The 27,929-nt window shown below is 37.3% G+C and overlaps 1 protein-coding gene across 2 annotated transcripts in view; it reads left to right on the forward strand.

Annotated features, from left to right (window-relative positions):
- LOC107095872 (cadherin-4-like) overlaps positions 1–27,929 on the forward strand; it is a 332,712-nt gene that overhangs the window by 266,769 nt on the left and 38,014 nt on the right. For both annotated transcript variants that reach the window (XM_015392232.1, XM_015392233.1), the window contains exon 8: positions 17,390–17,562. In XM_015392232.1, coding sequence (XP_015247718.1) covers positions 17,390–17,562 — 173 coding nt within the window. The remainder of the gene's footprint in view (positions 1–17,389; positions 17,563–27,929) is intronic.

A 27,929-nucleotide genomic window follows, 5' to 3' on the forward strand; every position in this document is an offset into this window, starting at 1 on the left:
ACTGTAAAATAAGTCATTCTCTGAATTTTCTGGATTGTGATTATTACATACCCCTTGTCTAAGTCTTTCAAAAGAATACTTTTCCAAATTGAAAATGTATACATGAATTGCATATAATAAACATAAATGAAAGTAAATTTCTGTAATCCAGTTAATCAGATCTTATTACATTGAGCTTATTAAAATTGCATGTTGCTGGTCAGACTACATACAGTACGTTCCTCTGCAAATGTGCATTTGTAGCTCCGACCAAGATAGATGCCTGAACTATTTGGTTAGACATATGGAGCAATTTGGCAGCAATGCAATGAGTCTGACAAGAAGAGACAGAGGCAAAGTGAAACACGTCCACTTTGGTGAAATGCAAGGTAAAATCTTTGAATCATGACATAAACCAGCCTGGTTTGCCCCATTTGGAAGCACACTGCATATAGAGCAAGTGAGTCAGACTAGGACATACATAATCAATAAAGCATTTCAATAAAAAATTATACTTTACAGGAGTTCATGATTAGAAGAAAAATAGAGAATGTGAAATAGCAATCTTCTAGAGCCTAAACAAAAGTAAAGATTTGGAACATCAAGGATGTTTAGACATCATAAAGAACAAACATGTGTGGCTCTATTCTCCTCTCTTTATGAAAGAAAAGAATTTGGAAACCTTTACATATCTCTCGGACAATCACCTTTTACCTGCCCTTATGCAGTTTTTGTTTTTTCATGCAGTTATAAAACGTTCCATTCTTGGTTTTATATGCATTTTCATTTCTTCAAAGATATTTTCCATTAATTTTTTGTTTGCATTAAGATACTTGTACCTGTTCTATTGTAAGAGCTTGGTGCGCAAGGCGGTCATTGAATAGGGCATTTTTTTGTATTTTGATTGACAGCCCTACACAGCCTGGGGTTTTTCTTCACTGTATGTGTAGAATGAGCCCTTCTAGATGTACTGCAATCAAATCAGTGTAACAATACAAAAATGAAATAAGAGCATTCCAGAGATGGAAGCAAATGGTGTGACCCAGCCTTTAGCCTTCCTGCTGTCTACTAAAGCTTCTGGCTGATCATCAGAAGGGCACATTTACACGAGACTTCTTGACTTGAGGTCTCTTAACAGTGAGCAGAATATGAAAATTAACTTCTTCTTTGTCTATATAACTGTTTCTGATAAAAAGTTTCTAAGTTATTTTGTATCAGTTTATGTAAAACTTTAATATTTTTACTTAAGTATGATGTAAAACCTGTAGGTTTTTCTTAACTTTACCTAAGTAAAGAAGTTAAATTTTTACTTTTACTAGTTTTATCTGTACTTTTACTTGAAGGTATTGGGGAGGATTCTCCCAATTTTTTTTAAATACCAGCCCTCTCCACTTTAAAAAAAAATGCACATGCACAACCCTGTACCCACTTCTGAGAGGGAATGCCTATTGAATGCATGGAAGAGCATGCAGGAGCCCATTTCTCTTCATGCACACTCTGTTTAAAAGTTGCTGTTCTCATAGCTCATACAAGCTAACAGTCTTAAAACGTCCGTTCTAACCCCTAAATCCCTCAATCATTATATGTAGCGGGGACAATATAGTGGACTTTATAGCAAACTCAGTTAACTTATGTTCGGACATATGATCACTGCTTTTTGCCCCCTGTTGGTCAGGTTACTGCTCCTCCACTGCATGGTCCCTGTGTCCTCTTTCTTATTATTCGTCGTTGTTGGGTAGCGACAGCCTATGGCGAAAGCGGGCTGCTGTGACAGCAAATCCCATAATGCTTTGCAAGGAAAGCTTTCTGCGCAAAGCATTCCGAGATAAATCTGCCTCTTCTGAGGCCTTTCTCTTCTTCTCATACACTTCGTTGACACATTTTCTTTTAGGACCCTCGGCCAAATTGCAAAAAATCACGGTGAGAAAGGTGAGCTTCAGTGACTAAAACCATAGCTCACCACATACATACGCCTGTGCAGAACAAGATAGCTAATGGGATGAGCATGTAGGAGAGCCTTACATAAACATGTCACCAGAATGACTGACAATTAGAAGGACCACTTATTTGGTGATCCACCTCGAAAAAGAAAATCCTTCACTAGAGCTCCAAGTAAAGATTGTGAGTACTTTTGACACCTGCAGATATGGTACTTACCTGATCAGACTTATTTCTATTCTCTGATGTAGGATTTAATGTGGCATTGTTGTTTTAAGTGAGTCCATGACATCTTATTCTGCTGGTCCAAAGTGGTCTATGATCAGATGCCTATTTGAATTTTAATGCTGTAAATGTTTTTGAAATGTAACTAATTAATTTCTTGTTCTGTCATCACCTCATTGGTGAAATATTGCCAAATAAAGCCACATTGAACCGCTTGACCTTTCACTGGCAGTCTGACATGTGCTCCCTTTATGAGACAACTTTAAATTAGCTTACAAACTGCAAAAGATCTTATCGGTTTGTTCTCATTTATGAAAATTCTATTTATCATTTATTAGCCACGGGTGAAATAACTTATTGTCTGCCAGCTTAAAATCTGATAGTTAATTACTTAAATAAATAAAACAATAAAGGAGAATCAAACCCTAATGTCTAGATGGGTTCAGATTGTTGACTTTAGACATCTTATTGATGAATTAAGTTATTCATTTCTGAATAAGACATCTTATTCAGAAATGAATAACTATTAAGTTTCATTCTGATACTTGATTTGATCACTCCCATAGCACCCTACCTATTTTTTAGTCCATAGTCGTCAATTTTTATACTTCTTTTTTATGCCGTTTTTTTCCATTGTTGTTTCCTAGTCGCCCTTATTATTATGACTTTATTTTTTAAAAGCTTTCGTATTTTCTGTAACAAAGCTTCATAAGATCACCTCTGAGCTTTACAGACTTGTGTTCAGCAAGACTTAAAACAACATGAAACCTCTCCAGTCTTTCCTTGGGCAAAAGGCTTTCTCTAAATCCTGGCAACCTGCTGATGCTTTTACAGCAATGCTACTGGAACGCAATGCTGCTGGACACAATTATCTCCCACTACATATCCTAATGCCTGCAGCAGTTTTAAACAGCACGGAAGCTTCAAAGAATATTAATTAATCTCCAACGCATAATTACTCACCAACAAGCACAAACATTACACAAGGTTTTTTAATGACTTTGTTGGAAAATCAATGAATTATTCATTACTACATAAGTTGTAGTTTTTATAAAATTTGCTCTGAGAATTTACAAACAAAAGTTAAACTATTATGATTTGTCTGACTCAAATGCATTTTTACATCAATTGAAGGTGTGGCCAGAAGGCTAACTTCTGTTTCATTATGCTTCTTTTTTGTTTAGTACAGTTTTAAGTTGTGTCCAAATGCAAGCTTGTATTGGAGTGCTTCCTCTCCCTTGTAGTTACATCTGCTTTAGGATAATAACTCTTAATACTTTAATACTTAAACAGTCAGACATTAGGACCTGCCAAACTTCTCTTCATATCCTTGCATATTTTAATAATTTACATGAAGAAATATTCAATCCAATCATTCTTCTAAACACTTCCCACTCTCTTGTTTTCTTTGCTCAAATGATCCTGCTTAGAGTCACCAGTGGCTAGAGTCGAACCCAGAATTTAATAGTAAGAGGTGAGGCATATGCAGTAAGACACATGCAAACATATGCTAACTCTATAGAGCTTCTAACTCAGTTAACATGGGTGCTTTTAATGGTGGGAAAACTAGAAAACAATAATTGCTTTACAAATAAAATGGCCAATATGAAAATGTGTTATCAAACTAATTCAAATATTTTTATAAGTATTTATTGCAAGTAATATAAAAAATCAGCAAAAATAAAAATGCAAAATCAATGAAAAAAGTATTTTTTTTAACTTAGACAACTGTGTTAAACTAATAATTGTCACACAAAAAATAATGAGAGGTCAAATGCAACCACACATCTATACATAATCTCTAATCTGAATTCATCAGCTGATGTTCCACAGCAGTCATTTGAATAACAAAAAATTACAGTTTATACTGTTTTATAAAAACTCTTTACAAAGAGGAAATTTCATTGCAAGATTTCTGTAGTTTATAGAAATATCACAGATACCCGCTTTGCATTTGCCCACTTTTTGTACAAAAACCCCCCCACAAAAGTGGATTTAGAAAATTCGTAAATTTTTATAATTTTCATATTTCTAAAACCGATTGTTTCTCCTCTTATTGTTCAGTCTTTCTAATCTAAAAGAAAAGCAATACCTTAGCCACCATGTTCAGTGTCAACATATGTTGGAAGTTTGTAATCTCAAAGATAATTTGAAAATAATAAATTACTATTAATTTTCTTTGTCTTGTTTGTTTGAAATGTTAAATGTTGAAAGTGTTAGGTGAAAGATGACAACGTATTCCCTCTATTCTGAATGAAAAATAAAAAATCCAGATCATTCCTTTTTTTGTACTGTATATAAATGCCAAAACCACTAAATATGTTATGCCATATTGGTATCAATTGCAGCATCTAAACACCAAGATATCAAAGGTTTTCTAAAGCATTACAACCCATTCTCATATCCAGCACTGTGAGAACGCCATCAAAGGGGAAAACATCCAGGAGATCACCCTTATCAACATGAACAGATGTTCCACAGGGAGAGATGGGATTAAACCATCAAGCAGGACCAGTTTAAAAGTCCTCAATTTTTTATCTGTTGCGGTTGGGCCACTGCTAAGCAGCAAATGAACATAATAAAAATGTAGTTTTTACTGTATTACAAGCAAAAAACATATTTCTAATAAGGGATAAATAAGGAATTCATCTTAAACTAAGACGATTATGTTTGTAAAGATGTCAAGGTAACAAACAGGAATCTGGTTCTCCTGATTGATTGGACTACAAGCTTAACTAGCATACTATAAAATAAAGCACTCTGTCATATAATGTCACGAAAATTTGTCTTAAATCTTTATCTTTATGCAAGGGTTCAGTATGTCTGTTGTGTGATGTTGCCTCAAAGGAGACAGATGGTGGAGCTTCTTCAGAGATATGCTTTGTTTGAATTCAGAACTTCTATGCTGTGTTGTTCTATCATTCTCCTTACCTTCATCTTTTAACCCAGATCTTACAGAAGGTTTCTCCCTTTGATGGACAATACTCCTCAAAAGAGTGCTCTAAAATGAGAGCAAGCGATCAAAACCAGCAGCTAAGGGCTCTCTTCTTTGCATCGTTTTACCCTCTCAAGAGGGGGTGCAGAGAGAGTGCATCTCTGCCTCTCCCTCTCTCTCTCCCAACAGTTTCAGACAGATTTAGCAGACATTTTTTTATCTCAGTCTGGCCTGGGGGAAAGGGTTAATTAAAGATCGCTCCTGGCGCGGGGAGATGAAGTGATGGGCGTAAACAGCAGAGGTGGAAGCACAGGGATGTTTTCTAAATAATTCATGCTAACTCCCTGACTTACTGTCTATTTAATTCTTCCCAGTTTGTTTGCATCACACAAATTCACAATAAATGCTATCTCAACATATTCACCGATTAAAAAAAGGATTTTATTTATGAATGCATATAACTAGCCAAGTCATAAAATTGGATAAGCTTAAGATCAATCACATAAATACCAATTCAATTCTAGTTGTTCTCATCTGCATTCAGATTCAGTCTATAATATTAGTTGCATTTGCAGCCATTGAGCAAGTATGTGGTTTAAAGTGGAAAAAAAAAAAAATAATTCAACCTCCACTGCTCTGAATAACCAGAGATCTATGGGGCAAGCTAGAAGTACCTAAAAAAAAAAAAAAAAAGAATGCTGAAGCAGTGGTTTAGGTGCATTTTTAATCCTTAACGAAAAGTAACTTCTAAAACACTACTTCTTAATGTTGTATGGTCTGTGTACTGCTATTGCATAATTTAAGATAATATAGTAAATAGAATGGAACATTCAACATTCCTTCATACAGTATATATATTCTGGGTGAAAATATATAGATATATTCTAACACTGATACAGAAATCAGTAGAGAACTTCGAATTTTTACAGCCAAATGTCTGTAAAGTGCTGCAGACGAAGTACTTGAATCAAAAATAAACTTTGCTTGATAAATGTACCATACTAAGCAAAAATCATATTGAAATATTTAGGACAATCAAAGGTCTTTTCTACAACACAAGTTCCTTTACAGTCTGAAAAAGAAAATTAATTATTTTTGTTATTTTCAAAGTCTGAATCAGTGTGCAAAACAAAAAATGAAAAAAAAAAATATTTGGATGTAAATTTTGAGACTTCTTTAAGACAAGTTGTATACACCCACCTGCCCTTTTTTCCTCTCTTGTTTTTAGTTTGCAGGTTTCAGCTTTAAATCCGATCACTGCAGAAAAAAATAACCTATATGTAGAAAGCTTTTCTTTGTGCAATTTAGACATTTTCCAAAAAGTATAGAGCTCTGAAAATTCTAGTCATAAATGTGATATGAAAGAAATCACTGCATCTCAGCAAGACATTCAGTGTTGAAGGATCACCTCTTTATTTATCATTACAATACACAAGCAGCAAAGTTTTTACCAAAGCTTTTTTCGAAAAAAAGTAGTTGGCGTTTGCTGCTTTGAAAAATTAGCTGTGCATTGATCAGAATTCTCTTAGACACATTTTTGTAGGTAATGTAACATATAGAAAGTATATGTAATAATTTGTAATAAAACAAATGTGTATTTTTTTCTGATAAAGATCCAGAAATGTTGGTTTTTGTTACAAGATAATGTCAAGCCCTGTGAACCGAATCAAAATTTCACCATCTTGTCTTCTTCTCTCACAAACACAACACTAAGTACTGAGTTGTTGACACAGAATAGGACATGATTATTACCTTCTATAGCTGGCACTATGTGGGCTGCGCACTGATGGGAAGAAAATAGGTGATACCACAGCTGCCAGCACCAAGGCCAAAACAATACTTCATCCTGTTTTTTACAGACAGTGAGCTGACCAGGCAATCCTGTGTGAAAAGCCTATCCCAGCTGTAGTCAGACAAGAATCCAAAACACAGAGGAAAAAAAACATGTGCACTCACTCCTAAAGTCAATTATGAATCACTAGGTAACCTTAGCTAGAAAGTTATGTGGGAGGAAGCCAGGGCACAGAATGAAATGCACATCCAGGGATGGGAGGAAAGTGCAAACTCGACATAGGAAGGTCTAAACCTTCAAGATTTGAACCAAATTTCTTTTTGCACTCCTTTTATTTGTATGCAAAATTTTCTAACCTTCACGGAGCTTCAGTTGTCAAATACTTCATACCCTTTCTCAAAATGGAATTACACTTTTCTTTGCACAGCAGCGGGAAAGCATGCAATTTTGATGATTTGATTGAAAAGGAAATGAGCAGCATGTGTCCATCTTGCTGGCAAACTACAAAAAGCCTAGAGTCAAAGTTGCTGGTACCCCTGTCAAGATGTGTTTAGCAGAGGAGTTATCTTACAAATGACCTTAGATTTATATTTGATGTGTCTCTCTGTATGTTCAGTATTTTGTTTTTATATTATTCAACTCAGTCTGAAGAGTCTGATTCATAATAGAAACTTTTAATCAATAAACACTGATTTCATGGGGTTTTGTCTGCAGACAGGTAGTGACAATAAACTGAAATACCATAAAGCTTTTAGCTTAAAACCTTCCCAGTGAATGCCAATGAAATGCAAAACCATTACGAAATGTCTTCCTGCTAAAGACTATTGATCATGTCGCTGTTGTCACAAGCACTTTGTTGCTCAGCTGACAGCTGGCTGTGTGACATGGGCTGGGTGTTTATTTGCATGCTGAACACGCCGCTGAGGTGCAATAACAAGTGGTCACTCAGGATTCATTTATGGGTAACGTTTAACATCTCATGTGAGCAGCTATATTTAGTGGTGTCAACTTGCTGGGGTTAGTATTCTGAAAAGAAAATAGCTCTAAACTCTGTTCCTGTGCCACAAAAAAAACTGTTTATCAGGGTGAAATGAGTTTCCCTAATCTGGTTAGACTCATTTCTGGTTCTCTTCTCCACTTGTTTAAACAAAAATTATGCTTATTTCTTAATGCAACCTACTTGTGTCCTATTTATTTTTTTTTTCAGTCCTCCAAAAATCCTTGAATTGTCCAGGTTAATTTGATATTTTACATCTAGCTTATTCTCTGACAAGTCACGTTTCCCTGCCAGTGGAGATGGCAGCTAGCTGTAAATAGTCTGATGCCCCTGAGCCTTTAACAGATTCTGGGTATAATGTTGGCTGTTTTTTTTTTTTCCTCCCGTTTTTGAACCAGCCTCCTGTCAGGAGCCGGTTCATCCACTCTGACAGCACCTCGTTGAGATTCAGGCAGTATATGTGCGTCTATGAGCCTCTGCAGCCTGCAGTTACCCATAACATTTTTTTTTCATACCCACAAACAGAAATGTTGATGGGTATTTCATCCTCATTCTAACTTAAGGGAAGTTGAGAATAAGTCATTCTGAATCATGATATATCTATTCATTGACACTACACTACTGTAGATTTCTTGTTTTGTTTCATTTTTTGTTGTTTTTATTTATTTTCTATTTTTATAAAACCCAAAACCTGATTTCATAACATTGATTAAGCAACAATTTCAATGTTTTGTTTTTTTTTGTATATTTGCTGTATAGTGCAAATTAAGTGTATAGAAACTGTAGATGAAGCTTGGTTGGTGGCAGAGGACTTGAGCTATAGCAAATACCAGGTAATGAGCAGAAAAGCGAGAGAGAAACCATGTACCATATGAGAACAGAGCTCAGTGAGGAGAATACTCTATGAAATATTCTGCTTGGTGAACATACAATAGGATCTAACAGTGCATGGCTGTCACCAGGGAGCCTGAGAGCCACGCATGTTGAAATACAGAGACATAAATGCAGGAACACTCACTCGTGAGGGAATGTAAGAATTAGAAACTAAGATCTCATCCCCCTGTTGTGATAAAGGTCTCATGCAGTGGACTTATTTTTCCTGCTTTGTCAGTCAAAAATATTACCTAAACATATTTAAAGTATGTATTGAAAAAGATATTAGCATGACAAGTTGTTCGATCCCCTTGTGTAAAATCACTGGGGAGATCCTTAAGAGGACCTTTGTGGAAAAGACCTATGCTCTATCAATGGCGGATTGACCTAACTGGGTGAAAAAACACATAATTTGGTTAAATTGGAGATGGAGGCTTGAAATGACTTACTGTAGAGGAAACAACTACAGTACCCCACCATTTTGTTTTTGTTTTTTTGGTACAGTAACTGCTAATTACCTGAATCCAGCAAGATTAAGTTAACATTGTTTTGTAATAAAGACAAAATAGTGTGTATTCTGTGAGATATCGTGGTCCTATGGAGAAAAAGGGATACACAACGTAGTAGTAAAAGTTTTAAAAATGACCACCTAAGCCTGTCAAAATGAAAAATTTCATTGGATGATAAATTGTCCCAGAAATTATTGCAATAAATAATAATGTTGTCATCCGGAGTGAATCCAAAGTGAGTGCACGCTGCAGTTTTCATAGCTGACTTTTGAACCAATTCCATCTCTGTCTCTACATTTCTCTGCCTTGCTAGTTCTCAGTCACTTGGCTCTATCACTGGCTGTGCTAAGGAAATGATTTAGGGAGCAGTCAGTGGCAATCAATGAATCAAAGTGAAGCCTTTTGTCATCCCGAGACTTTAGTATAGAGGAAGGCAGTCACAACCAAAAAAAAAAAAAACACGCATGAAAATGTAAATTATTCTCTTTTATGTTCATTAATCACCTTTTGGCAATTACAGCAATAGACTTTGAACTCAGATTACTAGACAATCATTCGTGCTGACCATGGATCTGCACTGATTTCTAAACTAACTTATGGTTTTGTTTTGTTTGAATATAAAGAGTGTCAGGATTGGGTTGAGGTTTGTGGACCCAAATGCAGAGGCAGGGAGGCAGAGGTGAGTTTCTTGATGATTTAATGAAGTGTAAACAAACAATTGAGGCAGGAATCCAAAAATCAAAACATGAAAGAAGTCCAAACTAAACAGAAACCAAGAAGACATCAGGGGAAAACTATCACGACGAGGAAGACTGATAGAGACGGAGTTAGAGGAAGTTAGACAAGGAACCAGCACTGAAGAATTGCACAGAGAGAGTATTTATGAGAGACTGAACAAAGAGAGGACTAACAAGCAGATTGGGAGCAGGTGTGAACAGAGCAGAACAGGAAAAGAGCTAGGGAAAAAGGAGAACACAAGAGGGCAGCAGAGGGCAACAAATAAATGAAAAGAAAACATAACAGAACCAAGACTGTGACAAAGAGACAGTTGTGTCTTCATCCATCCTTCCTTCCACTTATCTGTCAGGGTCACAGTGGGGCTGGTGCCTATCTTCAGCAGTCTATGGGCAACAAGTGAAAAAAAAGATTTATCCAAAATTGCATGAGGCTATTAGGCAGTTGCTGCAGACTTCTCTTCTGCTGACCCGTGGTGTCCAGTTCAACTACATCTCAAAAGTGGTTTAGTGAGAGATCTGGGTTTTTTTGTTTGGTTTTTGATCAGCCAAAGCAGCACTATTAACTCATAGTTATAATCAAGAAAACATTTTTTGACTAATATTAGTAGTAAGAGTATGGGTACACTGTATTGATAGACAGGTCCAGGACATGTCCAACCATAATTTTTATAGGCTCAAGCGTTTAAACAAAGTTTGATTGGATCTAAAGCGATTGGATCAAAATGTGCAGAAACATTTTTTCCAGACAAGTAAACCACTAGAAGCAGCTGCAAATATTGACACAAGGCTGTATGGATCCATGCTTTAATTGTGTTTAGAAAGTCCAACACTACATCTTAATGTTGCCACAGAATGGCATGCTTCTTGCACCAGACAAGATTCCTCCAATTTGTTATTGCTTACTGTTGGTGACCTTGTGCGTATCATAGTCTCAGTGCATTGTTCTTAGCTGGCAGGATCTGTACCTGCTGTATAACCTTAATCTTACTAAAGGTTATTCTGCATAATTTGGTTGCAATGTGTGGTTCTTTCAGCTAATGTTCCCATTCTGTCAGAGTAAACTTCTGTACCCATTCTTTGGTATCAATATGTAATCCATTCACTTGATATTCTTCACAGATCATTCATAGAAAAAGAAATACTATTCTCGCATTCACCTTGTTGTAGAGGAAACCACTGGAATAATAAGGGAGCCCTGTTATTTACTAGGACTTTATAAATTGAATGCTAGCTTCTCATTCTGGTTGTAAACAAAGGTTTTCCAAATGGATTGTAGCAAACCTTTTGGGGAAATACATAATATTTCTTTGTTTTACTCTTTCTTTTTGTTCCATTTTTATTTCTACGTACACATTTTATTATAAGACCCTGTTACTAGACATGATATATTGCACATACACCCAGTGAGTGAGAAATAGAGCAATTCAAGGTGTTAAAAGGAAGGAAAAAATGTCCAAAATCGAGTGTGACAAAAGCACAAAATATATCAGATGTGCTTTAAACACAATATAACGATCGGTTCTCACAAAACCTGAAACCAAAGCTGCTGAAGTAAAAAGGTTATGGTTGCATAAATACTTAAATTAGATGGTGATAGCATGTTCCGGCTTGCTGGTTGCACCTGTTGCAAAAAAGAAAAGTTAGCTTTTAAAAAGGACTAAGTAAAGACTATTAAGTGCAAAAGTTTCCTTATTTAAAAATGAACCAGTGGTTTCTGGTTCATTTTCTGGTGCAACTAGGCCTGAGAAATCCTGATGTCCTTCTTATCACTTTCAAAAAGATTTGTTGGGTTTTAACCTTCCCTTTTACCTTTTTCTAACCTCCCAACCTCTACTTCTTTTTCTTTTTATTCATTGGAACATGGTCACTCTTTCCCCTGCGAGATAAACCTTTTATCTTCTCTCCAATGATGAGAGGCATTATCCACTCATGCACTCGTTCCCATGCCCTCTCACTCCATGACTTCCCTTTGCACTTCTCCTTTTAATGGTCCTTATAAGCCCTCTCCTCACAATGACTTTTCTTCACTTTCTGTGCATTTTTTCCTTTTATTTTTGTTTTGGAAAATATCTTCCAGTCCCTTCTTTCTAACTCTTTATATCCACTTTCTTCTTCATCTTCTATCTCATTTGGAAGCAGATGTTGACTCAGGCTGATTGGAATTTAGACAGGAGAGACTTTGCAGGTGATCAGAAGTTGCATGTGCAAAACGACCAACGGCGACAAATTTTCTGGTCCAGCAGTTTTGGTGGAAAAAGCAATTAGGATTTGGAATTAGTGCTCAAATTGAATTGGAATTAAGCAGGCTCAGTTTACCTTTACATGCACACTGTTCCCCTCTCTGGACCTGAGAGTAGCCTATTATAATATCGAAGCATCCTCTGTGTTGCAATGAAGGGAAGCAGCACCAAAATGTGGTCCGCCTCATCCTTTCCCTTTACAAACATACTTGCTTATATCTTTCAATAGAGGGTGGACTGGAAAAGTTCATTATATATTGACACAGCCCCATGTGTTGTAATTGTTTTTCTTTTTCCAGTTTTTTTCTTAGACCTCCTTCTTGTGCTTGCTGGTCAAAGTGACAAATCCTGCTTTGAAACTTAATGAAGTTTGAAATAGAATTTGAGGCTACAATTATCCTGTCCGCACGGGCTGTCAGAGGAATGATGGTGCCAACGAAACCCAATTACAGGAGCTGAGACCCCAGCTAAGCGCTCAGACCCACAGGGAGCCACAGAGTCAGCGATGAATCCAGCAGCTGCTTTGCATCTTTCCTGTTGGTGATTTGAAAGGTCGTGAAGCAAAACCAGACTTGCGTGCCCTGATGTGATTTGTGTAATTTATTTTAAATGCTTTGATGTGACGCAACCAAATTAATAAGGAACCTGCCACTAAAATCAGCCAAGATGGTTTCTGCAACTTTTTTTGTAAAGCTTAAGTTGGAGAGTAAAGGAGTGAGATTTTTTTTAATGAATACTTTATGTAGGACTTTGTCCAAAACGTGGCTATAGTTGACATGGGTTAACCCATGTCCTTATTTCTGCTTTTACTCAGTTTTTAAAGAACACAGAGTAATTTGTTTGCCTCGTACGGGCTCCTGGCACATTCAGGACTCGCCACACAGTTTTTACGCCAAATACAATCTTGCTGCGACTGGGACTCAAACCCACATTCTGCTAATAGTACACTCAGTAGTAACAGCCTTAAAGCTTTTTACAATATGAACCGCAATCAGAACTTTTCTCGAGACGTGCCATTTCATGTTATAGACCAGGACAGAGAGGTGCTCAGTTGTAAAATGAAAAGAAGGCAAGCCAAGAATATTTTTCATATCACCATAAGCAATTATTCAAAATGCTTTACAGCATAAAAAGATAAAAACACCAAACAACCCTACATTAGCAACACTTAGCATTACATCAGTCATTTGTCTCGAATACATGAAACAAAGTACTTTGGTCAGTTAAGAGCAACATTTTGGCCTACATGCAAAAAAAAAGGCACAAGATGCATCTGCCTGCACAGAACATCATCACTGATTAGAAAAAAAGACATGTTGGTGGCAGCATCATGCTGTGGGGATGCTTTTTTCTTTAGCAGGGAGAGCAAAACAGGTCCTATTATGATCCTCCTTGGTTGGTGTTTGAATTTGTTGTTCATTGCTTTTGTTCATGTTCTTCCGTTGTTTCCACCTTAGTTCATTCTTTATTGGTGGATCTACTCTTTTATGGTGAATCTGGTCTCCAGGTTTCCCTCCGTCTCTCCCTCCCCCGGGTCTCTCTTTTCAGACGTTCCACTATTTGACTCAATTGCCACACCTGCTTGTTATTCCTTCTACTGTCTCTCCCAGTGTTGAAGCTGTCGATTGCCATTTGCCTTTGCTGGAATCTACAATAATTTTGAACCATGCAAAAGGTCTACATTTATATGTCTGTTTCCCTAACCAATTTTTGAAGTGACATCATCTCCTTGCTTCTCCTACCTGCTTTGGTCCTGCCAAAAACCCCTTTGAAAACAGCACATCAAAGTTGACTAAAAGAGCAGGTTAATTACATCTGTTTGAATGAGCATTGACTGTGGGCTCAAAACAAATGTAAATAGTTCTACTTATATCTTTATGTACAAAGCATTTTCCAATTTTCTTTTACCTCAAAATGTTGAATACCGTTTTGTTCAGATGAATGTAATGGGTTTGAGACAATTTTTACAAGGCACTGCAAGCAACTTAAAATGGTTTTATTTGATACTTTTAATTTTATCTGTTACATTTTTTTTACAGTACAGTGTGCAGTGTGTCTCTCCTATTTCCTCTCCTCCTCCAGCGAACTGACACTCCTTTTCCTCTTAGCAGCAGCAGCTGTAAATGGCCGCCTGATGGAAAGTGACATTTCCACAGAGCCATGTGAGAGAGGCGAGGTGATCTCTCCTCTTTCTAGCACAAAGTGCTCCTAATTGCCTGGTCGCATTTGCGAGCCCAGTGGACAAACTCGTGCAAATCAATAATTCTGCTCTGGGATGCAGCCCCCTCCCCCAACCCCCACTTCACCATCCACATGCTAAGATGACACAAACAAGCACATGCATACAAATGCATAAATGTGCTGGGAAATAATTGAAGATGTACATAGATTCTGTCACCACATATACACAGAACTGTCAGCAAACGCTTCCTCCATCTTGCTGCCCCTGTGCTGTGTGCCTTAAATGACAGTGTTTATCTGTGATTCCAAGACAAATGGGGAGAGAGTATCAAAGCATTAACAGCAGCCCGAATGCCATGGAAGGCTGAAATAATGGAAGGTTGAAATGCTGGAAGACTCTGTGCTGCTCATTTCTAAATGGCCTTTGCAGAGGTGGAAACTTTACTTCGCTCTGCTTGAAACATATAGAGAACAAATAAGTGTAACTTAAAATAGGAGCTTATTTAATAGGCTTGGTGTTTGTGTTCTCACACTTTTTTCTGTATCTGCTATGTCTGTAAAGGTTTGCTTTCCAGAACAGAAAATGTCAGAGCTATTTGAAGGGTCTGTTGGACTTGTTTGAAGTTTATTTATGAGTCATTCCCTTTGAAATTTTCTCTAAGTTCACTAATAATAATGAGGTTCTGAAGCCCTCATAAGGTTTTATTTAAAATATAAGCATTCAATATGTTTATTTGGAATGTGTGTGAGCAACATAAGGTTGTACATTATGATTAAAATGAAGGAAAATGAGAAATGCATTTCAAAATAGCTTACAACTGGTTTTTGCATTTGTATTCATTAAATCCAGTGCAGGAGCTTCCTTAAAGAGTAATCTAATTAGTAAATTGAGCTCCCCTTTGTGTGATTTAATCTCTATAAACCCAGCTGTTCGACGAAGGGCTCAAACATTTATTAAATAATATTAGTAAACAAACGGCATTGAACAGACTAAGACAAAGCATGGGGATGAGGGAGAAAGTCGTGGAGATGGTTAAAGCTGAGTTTGGTGTTGAAACACTATCCCAAGCTGTTCAGTCTACTTGTAGGCTATCCGCCTACTATGCTTTCCTCTCTTTTACAAAAACTTTACTACAACTTGAAATGGTTACTTTAAATTGCCCCTAGGAATTAATATGTGCACATTTGCAGCATGTCTCTGTGTTAACTTTTGCTGAAGTGGCAACCTTTATCCCACCTCTCCCCAACTGACTGCTGAGGATAAGCACCTCTGACCCTCCAAGGATGAGAGGGTACAGACAATGGAGAGATGTTTAATATAGCACATGGGAATAGAGCGAGTGTTGCAAAACGTTAAACATACCAAGACATGGCTGTCCACCTAAACTCTGAAGAGCATAAATCAGAAAAGTAGCCAAAAGGTCAATTTAACCCTGGAAGAGGAGCAGAGACTCATGGCTGTGATGGGAGAAAATATATGGACAGGGCAACTATTGTAGTCCACAAATTCAACCTCTATGGAAGAGTGACAGAACGATGTTAGAAGTAAATCATACGAAATATTGTTTACACCTTGCTGCAAGCCATATAGTAGATATGGCATAAAAGCTGGTACTTAGGTTAGATAACTAAACCTTGATCTTAGATATTGATCTAAATCCTAAATGTGTTGTGGTGTAAAAAAGAAAAAAAAAAGAAAAGAAAAACTGACTGATTTATCAATGGAGACCACTAAGGACACTATTGCAATAATCCATCATACTAGAAATAAAGACATGCACCAGTATTGCTGTGTCCTGTGTGACATTAGACCTTTTTTTCTGGCAATGTCTTTTTTTTCTTCTTTTATAATGCTTTATATTACTATATTTTTTTTTTATTTATTTATTTTTTTTATTTATTTTTTTTTATAATGACTTTGGATTATGGACTGTTTTGCCGCCACAATTTTGATTCAAGCTTAAGACCAAACCCAGGTTCCTAGCTCAGAATTGATTTTAAATCTTAATTAAGATGGAGACATTTATGGACAATCCACTCATTAATATTATGGACAAACTGAAAAATGTGTACTGTGGTGATATAGACTTTAAACAAAAGTGGCTCAAGAGTGGACCCCTAAGGACCCCCACTATTATTTTTTTGCACCAAGATTTATGACTGCCAAATGACACAGAGTAACCAAGGAGGTAATACCACACCTTTTTCCAATATATGGAGTGATAAATTGTGTGAAACGCAGCATTAACATTAATTTATGGCAATACAGGAGTTTAAGACCCAATGCCTTTAAGTGACATTTAAAACTTCTATCAATGCAGCCGTTGTGTTGCAATGTGGTCTTAAGGAGGGATAAAGACTGGTTGTAGCTGATGCCACAGGACCATCCTAAAAGAAAGTAAGTTACCTCAAAACAGACGGACAGATTGTCATCCTCAAGCTTGACAACAATCCTCATTTGTTTGTACCTTTATTTAATCAGGAAGTCCATGTGAAATCTGAAATCTCTTTGACAACCGAAGCCTTGCTGTGTTGGCAAAAGCTCAAAACTATAAAGCATGTGTGTTATACACAAACAGAATGAGACATCTATTCAAACAAGTAGTTTCTAAAGAAAACCAGCTGCTTTCCCTTTTCATGGCATGATCTCACTAGCTTAAACTCTTTTGAAGAAAGGGCAAAAAAATGAAATTTTAAATGTGAGAGGGTGGTGGAGGCATAGCCCAAATGTTGAATCTACAAACAAGTGAGGGGGCTGAAAACAAACACTCTCGGGGGTTATATTAAAGGTTGTGCCAATTATTGTAGAATCATGTCATTTTTTAGTTTGATTCAGCAATTTTTTGGTACTTAGTGTTGGTCTATCACAAAAAGTCAGTAATGAAATTAAAGCTTGTATAGAAACTGAAATTCTTAGCGGGTTAAATGCTTTTTACCAAGACTCAAAACCATCTTGCATTGCCTGTTATCTTTCTTCACATAGGCTCCTCTGTGATGCAAGTCACAGCCAGGGACTCGGATGACTCCACCACAGCTAACGGCATGGTGCGGTATCGGATCCTTTCACAGACTCCTCAAAGTCCAATTCCCAATATGTTCACCATCAACAGCGAGACGGGAGACATTGTTACTGTGGCAGCCGGCCTGGACAGGGAGGTCAGTAAATTTTCTCTGATTTTCTGATGTTTGCAAACTTTCATAGATTATAGGGATAACAATATTGTCCAGCTTTTACTAATAATTTGTGCCTCTATCATATCTATACTGTAAGTCTTTTTTTTAAGAGTTTTTTTTTTCTATGTATACGTTTAACTAAATATATTGATAAAGAAAACAGATAAAGCCATTAACAGCATCTCCCATTAATAGCAAATGTTTTATTGACTTCTTATCTGCAAACAAAAATGAGTTGAGGAATATTTAATGTTGGTCTCAGAGTGGAGCGAGGAGCCGAGATAATGGCCACGTAAATCCAGTACCTCTCTGCTTGTGGGGTCGCGAGAGGGTTCATTTTATCATTTTCTTTTGTCTCATTCTCGACTTATGTGCTGCTTTCTGTAGTCGCTCACCAACCCACACACCACCAACTCCACGGCACACGTCGTCCCCGCTCCATCTTCCACCGTGGGCTGCTAATGAGGGAGGTCACTTAGGTCAACTTTTGTTTATCCCAAAGCTGGGTCCGATTGCTGCTCATCTACACCGCATCTCTCTTTCTCACATACTTATATCCACAGAAGTGTGTGTTATTTTTGTCTCTGTGGTATAAGGTCCTGGTATTCAAAATTATGAAATCAGGAGGGGTTTAAACTCATGTTCTATCCATTATTAGGATATTCCCATTCCCATATCTTATTTGGATGATTTTATTGCACACATAAATCCAGTGCTGAGTGTCTCATAATGTTTATAGGCTAAGAAGTCCCAGTGGTCTCCCTTCACGTTAAACCTAGCCAGGCAAGTCTTTGGAGATTTACCAGCAGAAGACCACAGGTTTTTTGTGCCTGTTGTTTGGGAATAATTACTGTTAATAACCTAAGACTTTTTTTTATAACAGGATAAACAATACATCAGTCCTTCTTCCTTATCCAGATTTTCTATGGGGCTGGCATGGCTTAACAGTGTGGCACATTTTTGCTACAATATAAATGAATCTAGCGAGTGTGTGCCAGGGCTTTGTCGCTGTTTCCAGCCTGGCTCGGCCAGCAGCCCTAGCAGCTGATGTGAGCAAGGAAAAGCTCATTAATCTGGAAACATCAAGCCCAGTCCAGGTCCCACCTGCCTATGATCCTCTCTCTAAAACTGGGACACACCTGGGAGTTCATCCACCTGCTATCAAGGTCGTCAACATGAATGAACACTGCAAGTGCACACGCTTATGTCCTCTTTAAATGCATCCTAGCTGAGGGGGAAGGGAACTGTGAGGAAGAGCTCTGAGTAGCTAAAGTAGTGTGTGTCATGCAAAGACACATACATTTCAAATAATTGTGCTGACAGGCAACACATGGTTAAAGCCTGTGTAAAACATATATTTATATTCTGTATGCTGTCACACTCCAGCTAATCCTGCAGCACCATGCTGGCTTCTGATTGGAATATTCATGGCTTAACTAAAAGGAGATGCAGGTTAACTTGTGTTTTGGAATGTGGGGGTGAATGAAGGGTTAGACAATCATCTAAACATAGACAAAATTCAACAGATTTGCAAACACATAACCTTCCTAATGCAAAGACACTTTGGATTTAGGTTACGTGTTTCGAATTTATTTTTTTATATTTTGGCATCTATAGTCTTCCTCCTTTTACGCTGTGTCAGCCAGTTCTTCCATTCAATTCAAATTCTGTACCTTTCCTTCCTTAAAGCAGCATCCAAGTTCTAATAAAACACCTGCTTCTTGTTTACTAATCAACTCTTCTGTCTTAAAGAGGCATTATGCAGTTTACTAATGCTGCTGCCACATGTGACCAAAACACTGCAGCAGTCTTCTGCTCGTTCTCGTAGCTCGCGCTCATACTCAACAACTCGTGTTTCGGTTCTCGGTTCCGTTCTATGTATCCACCAAATTGATCTTCAATATGCTTAAAGAGGACAAAATAAAATGAATTAATGCAAATGTATTATAAAATCAATAAATGTACCTTGAACAAATGAAATGCAAAATTAAATTAAATAAAATTAAATGTACAATTAAATATTTAAATGTGCTATTATTTATTTAATACATCATTAAAAGTGTATATGTACCATATACAGAGGTGTCAAGTGACGAAGTACAAAAACTTTGTTACTGTACTTAATTACTTTTTAGGTATCTATACTTTACTTCATTACTTATTTTTCTTCCTACTTCTGACTTATACTCATTACATTTTCACACAAGTATCTGTACTTTCTATTCCTTACATTTTTAAAACAACCGTTACTCGTTACTCTTGGCTTCAGTTTAATGCAGAGGTCACGGATTAGCGGACCGTGGTCCAGTGTTATGCCGAAAAGTGCATCCCTGCTGAGATATGCATCCCCAATCGCAGGAGCGCGCCTCGCTCTGTACAACTGCATATCAACGAGGAAAATGGATTAAAATATGACCAATGGAACTACTTGTTGTTATATTAATGATAAAAACGTTTAAATATTCCTCTCATTGGGGAAAGAAATTGTGGTTATTTGGCAGATTCATTTACAAAAGTAAAGGGTGTAATGAACAACATTAAATCAAAGTATTTGTCCGAGGTACGGCTGATTTATTAGTTATAGTCTCTTGTTATTCACAAACAACATTAAACAGTGATGAGTTTGGAAACTGCAAAGGTTTGTTTTAAGCGGAAAATCAAACTTGCATCTACACAGCACAGCGTTTACAGACCAGTGATGCATTCACAAAGGTCAGATAGCTATGGTGCATTCAGGAGCATGGGACATTTCATACTTAAAAGGAAAGAGACATAAACGGAACAGAACTCAACTCATACAATATTGTATTTATTCAGAAACAGTGTGGGCTTTCTTACAATATTGAATGCTATATAATTGTACTTCTGTTTCTAAAAAATCTATAATATTACAGCAGCAAATTATCAAAGTTTTTCAAAAGCCTGTTTAAAAGCTTCAAATGAGGCTTCAGATCATACAGCCACAATTGCGCTGCCATTGTTTTACAGGCAGAATTTGCATTTGCTGAACCTTGTCATTTAACTTTTGATAGATATACAGGAATACAGTCATACAAGTGTCAACTCCTCTGAGATAGCAAAGGATGCCATTTTTGGCAATTTCATTTTTTTCTTTATTTAAAAATTCAGTGTATAAAATGTATGCATAAATACCTCATTTTATTTCAGTGTTAAATTCTGTTTAAAGTAACAGATCATTCAAAATGTCTCCTGACCTTTACTGGTTGATGATTTTCTTTATTCTGACCCCACTGATTTTTAATTGGTTACCTCTGGTTTAATGTTTATAAATCTTTATTTCACATCATGTGCGCCATCCAATGCAGATCATTGGCGCCATCCACATCTAGAGGAAAATAGTGTAATTGGATGAGTCATACTGTATAACACAAACACTCATTGGTTAGCTATTCCTCAAATTTGTGCTGACGCCAAAGGAAATTATCAAAAGCAAGCAGGTGTTCTTCAAACTGCAAATGTGAATTGTCTATGCCATGCTACAATTTCGGATTCAGAAAAAGATGATGAAATGTCTGAAAGGTCGGACACAGGCGAGAGCGTATCGTGAGATGGAGACCAAAAAAACCTCCCTCATCCTTGGCCCTATCTCAAAGAATTTTTCGAAATAGTTGAAAAATGTAACTTTCAATTCATATAGTGGCATCTGGCTGTTTTTTGTAAGGTTACTTTATACTTTTATACTTTAAGTAGTTTTTGGAGCACATACTTTTTCACTTTTACTTGAGTAAAGAGGTGAAGTTGATACTTTTACTTTTACTTTTACCAGAGTGTTTTTTAAACTGCAGTATCTATACTTCTACCTAAGTAACAAATGTGGGTACTTTTGACACCACTGACCATATATTATGAAATGTAAAATTAAATATTTGATATACCTTTAAATGATTAAGTATACATTTTAAATCATGACATTTAATAATAACAATAGTAATTTTTTATAAATCTGTTTAATTATTAATTTAATAATTTTTCCCCATCAGACTCTTAATGAAATGATTTAAACTGTCAAACTTATTGGAAAGGACAATGATCACTTTCATAGAAACCTTAACATCTGATTGGCTGCCTTTTTCTGAAACAGAGAACTAGAGTCAATAGTTTTGCACAATGGGTGAGCTACGACAGCTTCATATACTTATTTTGCTCTCTGAAAAGTTCTTGACAGGTCATAAGCAGGTGTTAGCCATTAAGTGGAGCAAGCGTTGATTTTGCTGAATTCTGTGTGAGCACCCACCATCCTATACCACGAAAGCTGGTGCTGCTCACATTCAATTATTTATCATCATATTTCAAAACGATATATTCAATTTAAAGCCTCATTACCTTGTTTTATTCTACATCTGATAATTTAATTGTATATTAAATTGTTTTTAATTATATATTTTTTTAAAAAGAAATGTATGTTTGACTATTTAATAGCACATTTCTTTATTTTAGGCTGAGCAGATGAAGCTAAGGGTTGGAAAGGGCCAAAAAATAGTTTTGAATCCAACTGAAAATCCTTGAAAAGAAGGTATAAAAAAGTCTCTTTAAAATTGAAAGAAGCCCAAAAAGACTAAACGTTTATAACTGTAGCATAAGATGAGTCTGTATAGTACTGCAGTGGGCTACCTACAAAGTCACCCTGCATGGATTTTTATATATATGTTTTTTTTTTCCTATTCATTCAACGTCAGTGCATCCCTTTGTTTTGGTCCATCACGCAAAACAATACAATATGCAAAATGTTGCTCTTTTACTCTAGTAAAATGTAATTTGTTAAAGATTGTGACTATTATGATAAGGCATTGTATGTAAGCTGAGAAAGAATGGATGAAATCAGTTTTAAAGATTTGTTTGCATTTGTTTTTGTCCCTACTGTAAAAAAAAAGAAAAAAAAAGAAAAATGGCTTGTTAGTCTGGAACAGAAATGACAGTCTTCAAATGAAGTACAATTCTGATGCAGCAGGTAGCAGAGTGCAGCATGTCAAAGAGCCACAGCTGGCACGGACACTCTCCCATTGCGGCCTTTTTCCATGCCAGCAGTTCGTCTGGCAGGCAGAGCTGTTGTCTTTCATTACCCCAGGCTGTCTCAATCTCTCATGAGTCCTGGCATGGAACTGTCTGGAGGGAGGAGATGGGTGTGGGGGATCATCGTGTGGTGTTGCTCGGCATCAAGCTGTCCCCCCAGGGCTGGTGCCAGCTCCACATTGGACAGCATCACCAACGATTAGGACATCTTCTGAGCAGCCTCAAGGACATGAGAGTCCACAGCCTGGCTCTATTACGATGTGCACAGCTTAACCAAAGGATGCAGCCAGAAAACCTGCATCTTTAATGGGCCTAGGGCTTTATTGTCTCTGAGATGCTGAGTTATGTTAATTTGCCTTGTTTAACCAGAGCTCCAGAGGCCATACGGCAGAAACCATCTGAGGATTTAGAGCTAGTTGCTGAATGAAAAGTATTGATGCATGTAGGTGGATGTTGACTGCTTGTAGCAAGCATTTAATCAAAAAAATATCCTCTCGATATCCACTTTATTATGCACACTGGGTGCACCAAGTTAGCATTGAGCTGTGTGGTGTATTGCCTTCAGAAGAAACAAAATTGTTTAATTTATGCTCCTCTGCTAAAAAACAATGATGTCTTTGCTCCCTCAAATTTCTTGCCTTTTCAGTACCACTTTGTTTCTTTATATTACTTATAAATCACTGTTTTGTAATTGAAATTATAGTATGCCTGGCTTTAGAAGTACAGCATAGGAACATTTTTTGGCACTAATGATGTGCAAATATTCTTAAGCAATTTCAGAAAATGCAACTTTTTACTGCTAAAATGCCAGCCTCTTGTATGGTCCAGGTCTCCATAGTAGCCCTGATATATGCCAATCACTGATTCATTATGCAAAAAAGAAATCCTTAACTCCCACCATGAATGTAAACACGATAATTTTGCTGAATTCTGCTTCATCTTATACTAAACTAAGCAACAGACCGACAGTCTAGCTGGGCTTGGTGTGAAACAACGGATTAAAAGGTTGAAGAGCACTTTCATTGTTTAGAGTGGTGGAAGATATAAACTAAAGTAACTCTTTGAAATACACAGACATCTTAAATGAAGAAGAAATAATAAATTGGAAGATCAGTGGGTGTGTAGCAGGATGAAGGTCCAAAACCTCACACCTAACCATAAAAAATTGATTAGGTGTGAGGCAGCTTAAATAGAGGCAGGAGCAGGTGGATCAGATGAGCAGTAATGAGAAACCAGGTAGAGTTACACAGGTGAATGAAATTAGCAATTAAGCAAAATATCAGCACCAAGATAACGACACAAGCTTTACTTCCTTGACAATCAGCATAAGCAACCCCTCTTAGTTTGCTTACAATTTCATTCCAATCCTGTCAAATCCAATCAGAATATTCTTACTCACTGTTTACATGGCAAATTTCTTGTCCAAGTTCCCTTTTATTCCGATTACTCATGAGCATGTAAATGTCGCTACTGCTTTGAAGATTGAAGTGACTCTTGATGACAAACTAAGAGCAATAAGTGCTTTCACTGGTTTTCATCAGTCTCGAACAACACAGAAAAAAGTCATTAGATTTGATGTAGTCGCTTGTAGAAGGAAATTGATAGAGGTGTCTGAAATGTTGCTTAATATACCAAAGTTGTACAACAGCAGTTGGTAGCAGTGGGAATCCCAAATTATAGCTACCTCGAAAATGGCCAGGCAGTTTCTTGCTGCTGATTGTAGTAGATGAGAGTTAATAAACAGCTGTGCTGTAGGAGAGACCATAGCTAAGATACAGTGACTTTTTCCCTGCTGTCTCCTGGATGAGGAGATGGATGTAGCATATCCTTTGATTGGTTGACATGCCACATCCAACTGCACAAGTTCAGATTTTCCAACTCTATTGTCTGCTACTTTGAACATGGATAAGACATTTTAAAGTTTAAAACATGCCATGGCAGATACTTTAAACGCTTTAAAACCCTCAAACTGCACCACAGGACCTTTCAATGCCCCACAAAGCATTTACACCACACTTTGCATAAACCAGATGCCTTTGATCTGAATGCATCATTTAAGAAAAAAAATACAATTTAGAATTAGTGGTTCTTTTGATATTTGTCTGCATGGAAGTATATAAAAGATACATTTTTTGGAGGGGTTATCTGCTTTGTGTAGTCTCCACATTGTTTTAATTACTTAGTTTTGTGATGTTTTATGCCAGAATGGTTTCACATTTTAGTACTTTAAATTTCACAAATATAAAATTGTTAGAGAATGTTCAACATTTATTTCTTATAAAAACATAAAGGCTGTCAAATTGAAGTACTGTGGGATATCCCTGCATACCTTAGACAGATTGAGAATGGACACCCACGAGACACTTCCTTAAAAAGTTTAATTTCTATGAACTTGTTTGCTGTATTCACATCTAACTGTGACGGCAAGCATTAATTGTGACACAGTTAATGTGTACAGGCAATAACTGGCAGCAACACACAGCTCTGCGCAACCAGTCAGGAGGACACACAGAGTCACTGCAAATCTCCTTCCCCCGTCAAGAGGTTATCAAGGTTTTATACCTTCTTTGTTTTATTTTTCGAAACTGCAACATAAACTATTCCTCCAGGTCTGATGATACTATTGCATAAGGGAAGTGTAGAATTTCTCAAAGCTTCCTGTGGAAGAGTTTTAGTAAAGTCTGATCAGATTTTAAAAAGATTTTTCTACGAAAAATAATGAGGCCCCTTAGTTTCCTTAAGCCGAGTCACAGTTTTAGACTTTTGGATCCCAGTATTTACATAAAAGGAATAATTAAACAGTTTTTTAGGGGGGACTGGGGGGTTATGAATTAGGAGAATACCAGAATACTTATTTTAAAATTGTTCATTTTAGTCAGAACTAGATTTTTTTTTTTAAATGACTGTTTTTCATTTGGTCTCATCAAAGAATTCTTTCCGAGCTTGTTGTCCTTTGTACCTAGTTTTAGTGAGGAGGCATGACCCGTTGCAGTACAAGTAGTTATTTGTGCAAAGCTTTGCATGTTTTCATCTGTTGCAGCAGACTGTTCAGAATTGAAGCTTGATCATGTCTGTGTATTGTGTTGCAATGCGCAGGTGAACAGTCAATTAAACCTCCTCACTCAGTATTCTTTTTTTATTCAGCAGTGAATCACAGCTTCTTTTATCCACTATGTGAGCTGTTTGCGTTAATGTGGAGGCGTATCTAATCAAGTGGATTCAGTTTTACCTTTATATCTGAGTAAGTGCAAATACAAAGGAACTGAGAGAATCTTCAGAGAACTGTGTGCCTTCCACAATGAGTCTTCACTTTTGTGAGGTTTATTCAAGCCATCATTGCTTTTGTGTTTAACCCAGCTTGACTGACATTTTAATGCAAGGATGAAGAAAAAAGGTCAGAAGGCACTTCTCTTCATATAAAGAGCCTTTTGCGTTTTGGAAAGAAAGTTATCCATGTTTTTCAACTATTTTTGTAAGTTGAAATCTGAAATGTTATTTATCTATTAATTTAACATCCTCTAAAAGATTCAGTAATTTTTCTAAGTATGCCTAAGCACTGTCTAATCCATATTGTAAGCTTTGATGAGCAAGGACAGGATTAATCATTGAACTAGCCAATACACCCACGGTAAACGGGGCCACACCTCAGGTGGGAGAATCTGTTGACATAACATTCTCCCACCTGAGGTGATGGAAAACTAACACTACAGAGTACCTAGAACATGCAACCCTATAATTTCTTTGCCTGTAACGATGGCAGCTATATTTGCTATGATCAGTGGGTAAAAAGTAGTTTTAATATGTTTTAATGTGAGAAAGTCCACCTGAAAACTGAATCTGCGCAGTCAGTTCATCCAGATTACGATCCTGCCTTCAAATATTGTTTCTCTGTCGGAGTCGCTCAGACCAACTCAACTCCAACAGCAGCTGCTGCTTTCGCAGTGCATCATGTGCGTCAGATGTTCAGAAGCTCTTGAGGCACTGCTTTAGCTTCTGAGAAGCGATGCTCCCTGCTGCGGGACCTTTTGCTGCGCCTTGATGCGCATCATCCATTGACTTTACATCTAAACTAGCTGCTTCTGTTGCCTCTGCTGCTTTAGGTGAGAACGTAGCATAAGATTACAACAACAAAATAAGTCTGACTACTGAAAAAAGAAACATTTTCAAGTTTATGTTCATATCATGTCAGAATGTGTTTGAAGGCAAAGTTTCAACGTGGAAAGTAAAAGAGAAAAAAACAAGTGAATTAAATGTCTCGGACAAATATTCATTGCCATTTATTAAATAGGTTAAGGTTTGACTATTATTTTAAGTGATTACTGCGAAGCAGGAACAGTGGGGTAGTGACTCATTGGGTCACTGAGGTTGACAGACGGAAAGAGAGAAGGTAGTACTGGACCATTTGACAAAGATTGCAAGTGACAAGCCAATGAATGTGGTGAGTGGGTGCCCAGCGTGCCGGAACACATTTCACCCAAGTCAAGACTGCAGCTAGGCTCACTCATCTGGGCTCCAACTCTTTACCCTTCCTTCAGTGGTCCTTTGCAGTAACACTTAGTTGAGATTACTTATTCACCTCTCAATATCTTGCTGCCAGAATGTTACTCCTTTTCACTTAGTCTTCATCAACTCATAGCAACATTAAGTCTTTTTTTTGTGTGTTTGTTGGGTTTTTTTTTTCTAATTAAGTCCCACTGTATCTCATGCATTTGGGTATTAAAAGCTGACAGCTGCTCTACCGACAATTTGAGGAGCCAAAGCTGGTAACTAAAAGCCATTTCCTGGTGTTCGTATTCAGTCTCCTGGACAGGGTACTGGCTTATTTAGGGCTTTGTGAAAAAGGATTGGGGGTTTTATGGTCGGCAGTGCTCCGGACGCAGATGTTTCTGGGGTCTCTGATGGCTCTTTGCTTGTGCAGATTAAGTTAGGTCTGGACTGTAGCAGTGTGGCTTTGAGACAAGCAGCTGTATCTCCTGCCAGTGCTGGACTTTAATCTGATGGACAGAATTTCTGTTCAGCACTTCTGTTGTACTCATTAGAGGCCTGTTTAGACAGGGGAGAGTGTCTCTCTGTGTGTGCACGCATTATGTGCATAAACACATGTACACCGAGTGCTTTTACGTGTCCCAGTCCCACCTGTTCCCACTCAATGCAGGGTTAATGGATGCATATGTGTGCAAAGGGGGGGCCTTAAACTCATAACTACCCTCAGATGGGTGATATAACCCTGCAGGATGGCATGCACCAGCAACATGCCCCCCTCCCCCAACTGTGTGAGAGCACCACCTACTGGCTCTTTACCTGCCCTGAGGATGATG

The sequence above is a fragment of the Cyprinodon variegatus genome, unplaced genomic scaffold (genome assembly GCF_000732505.1).
Source record: "Cyprinodon variegatus isolate N-32 unplaced genomic scaffold, C_variegatus-1.0 Scaffold580, whole genome shotgun sequence".
NCBI lineage: Eukaryota > Metazoa > Chordata > Actinopteri > Cyprinodontiformes > Cyprinodontidae > Cyprinodon > Cyprinodon variegatus.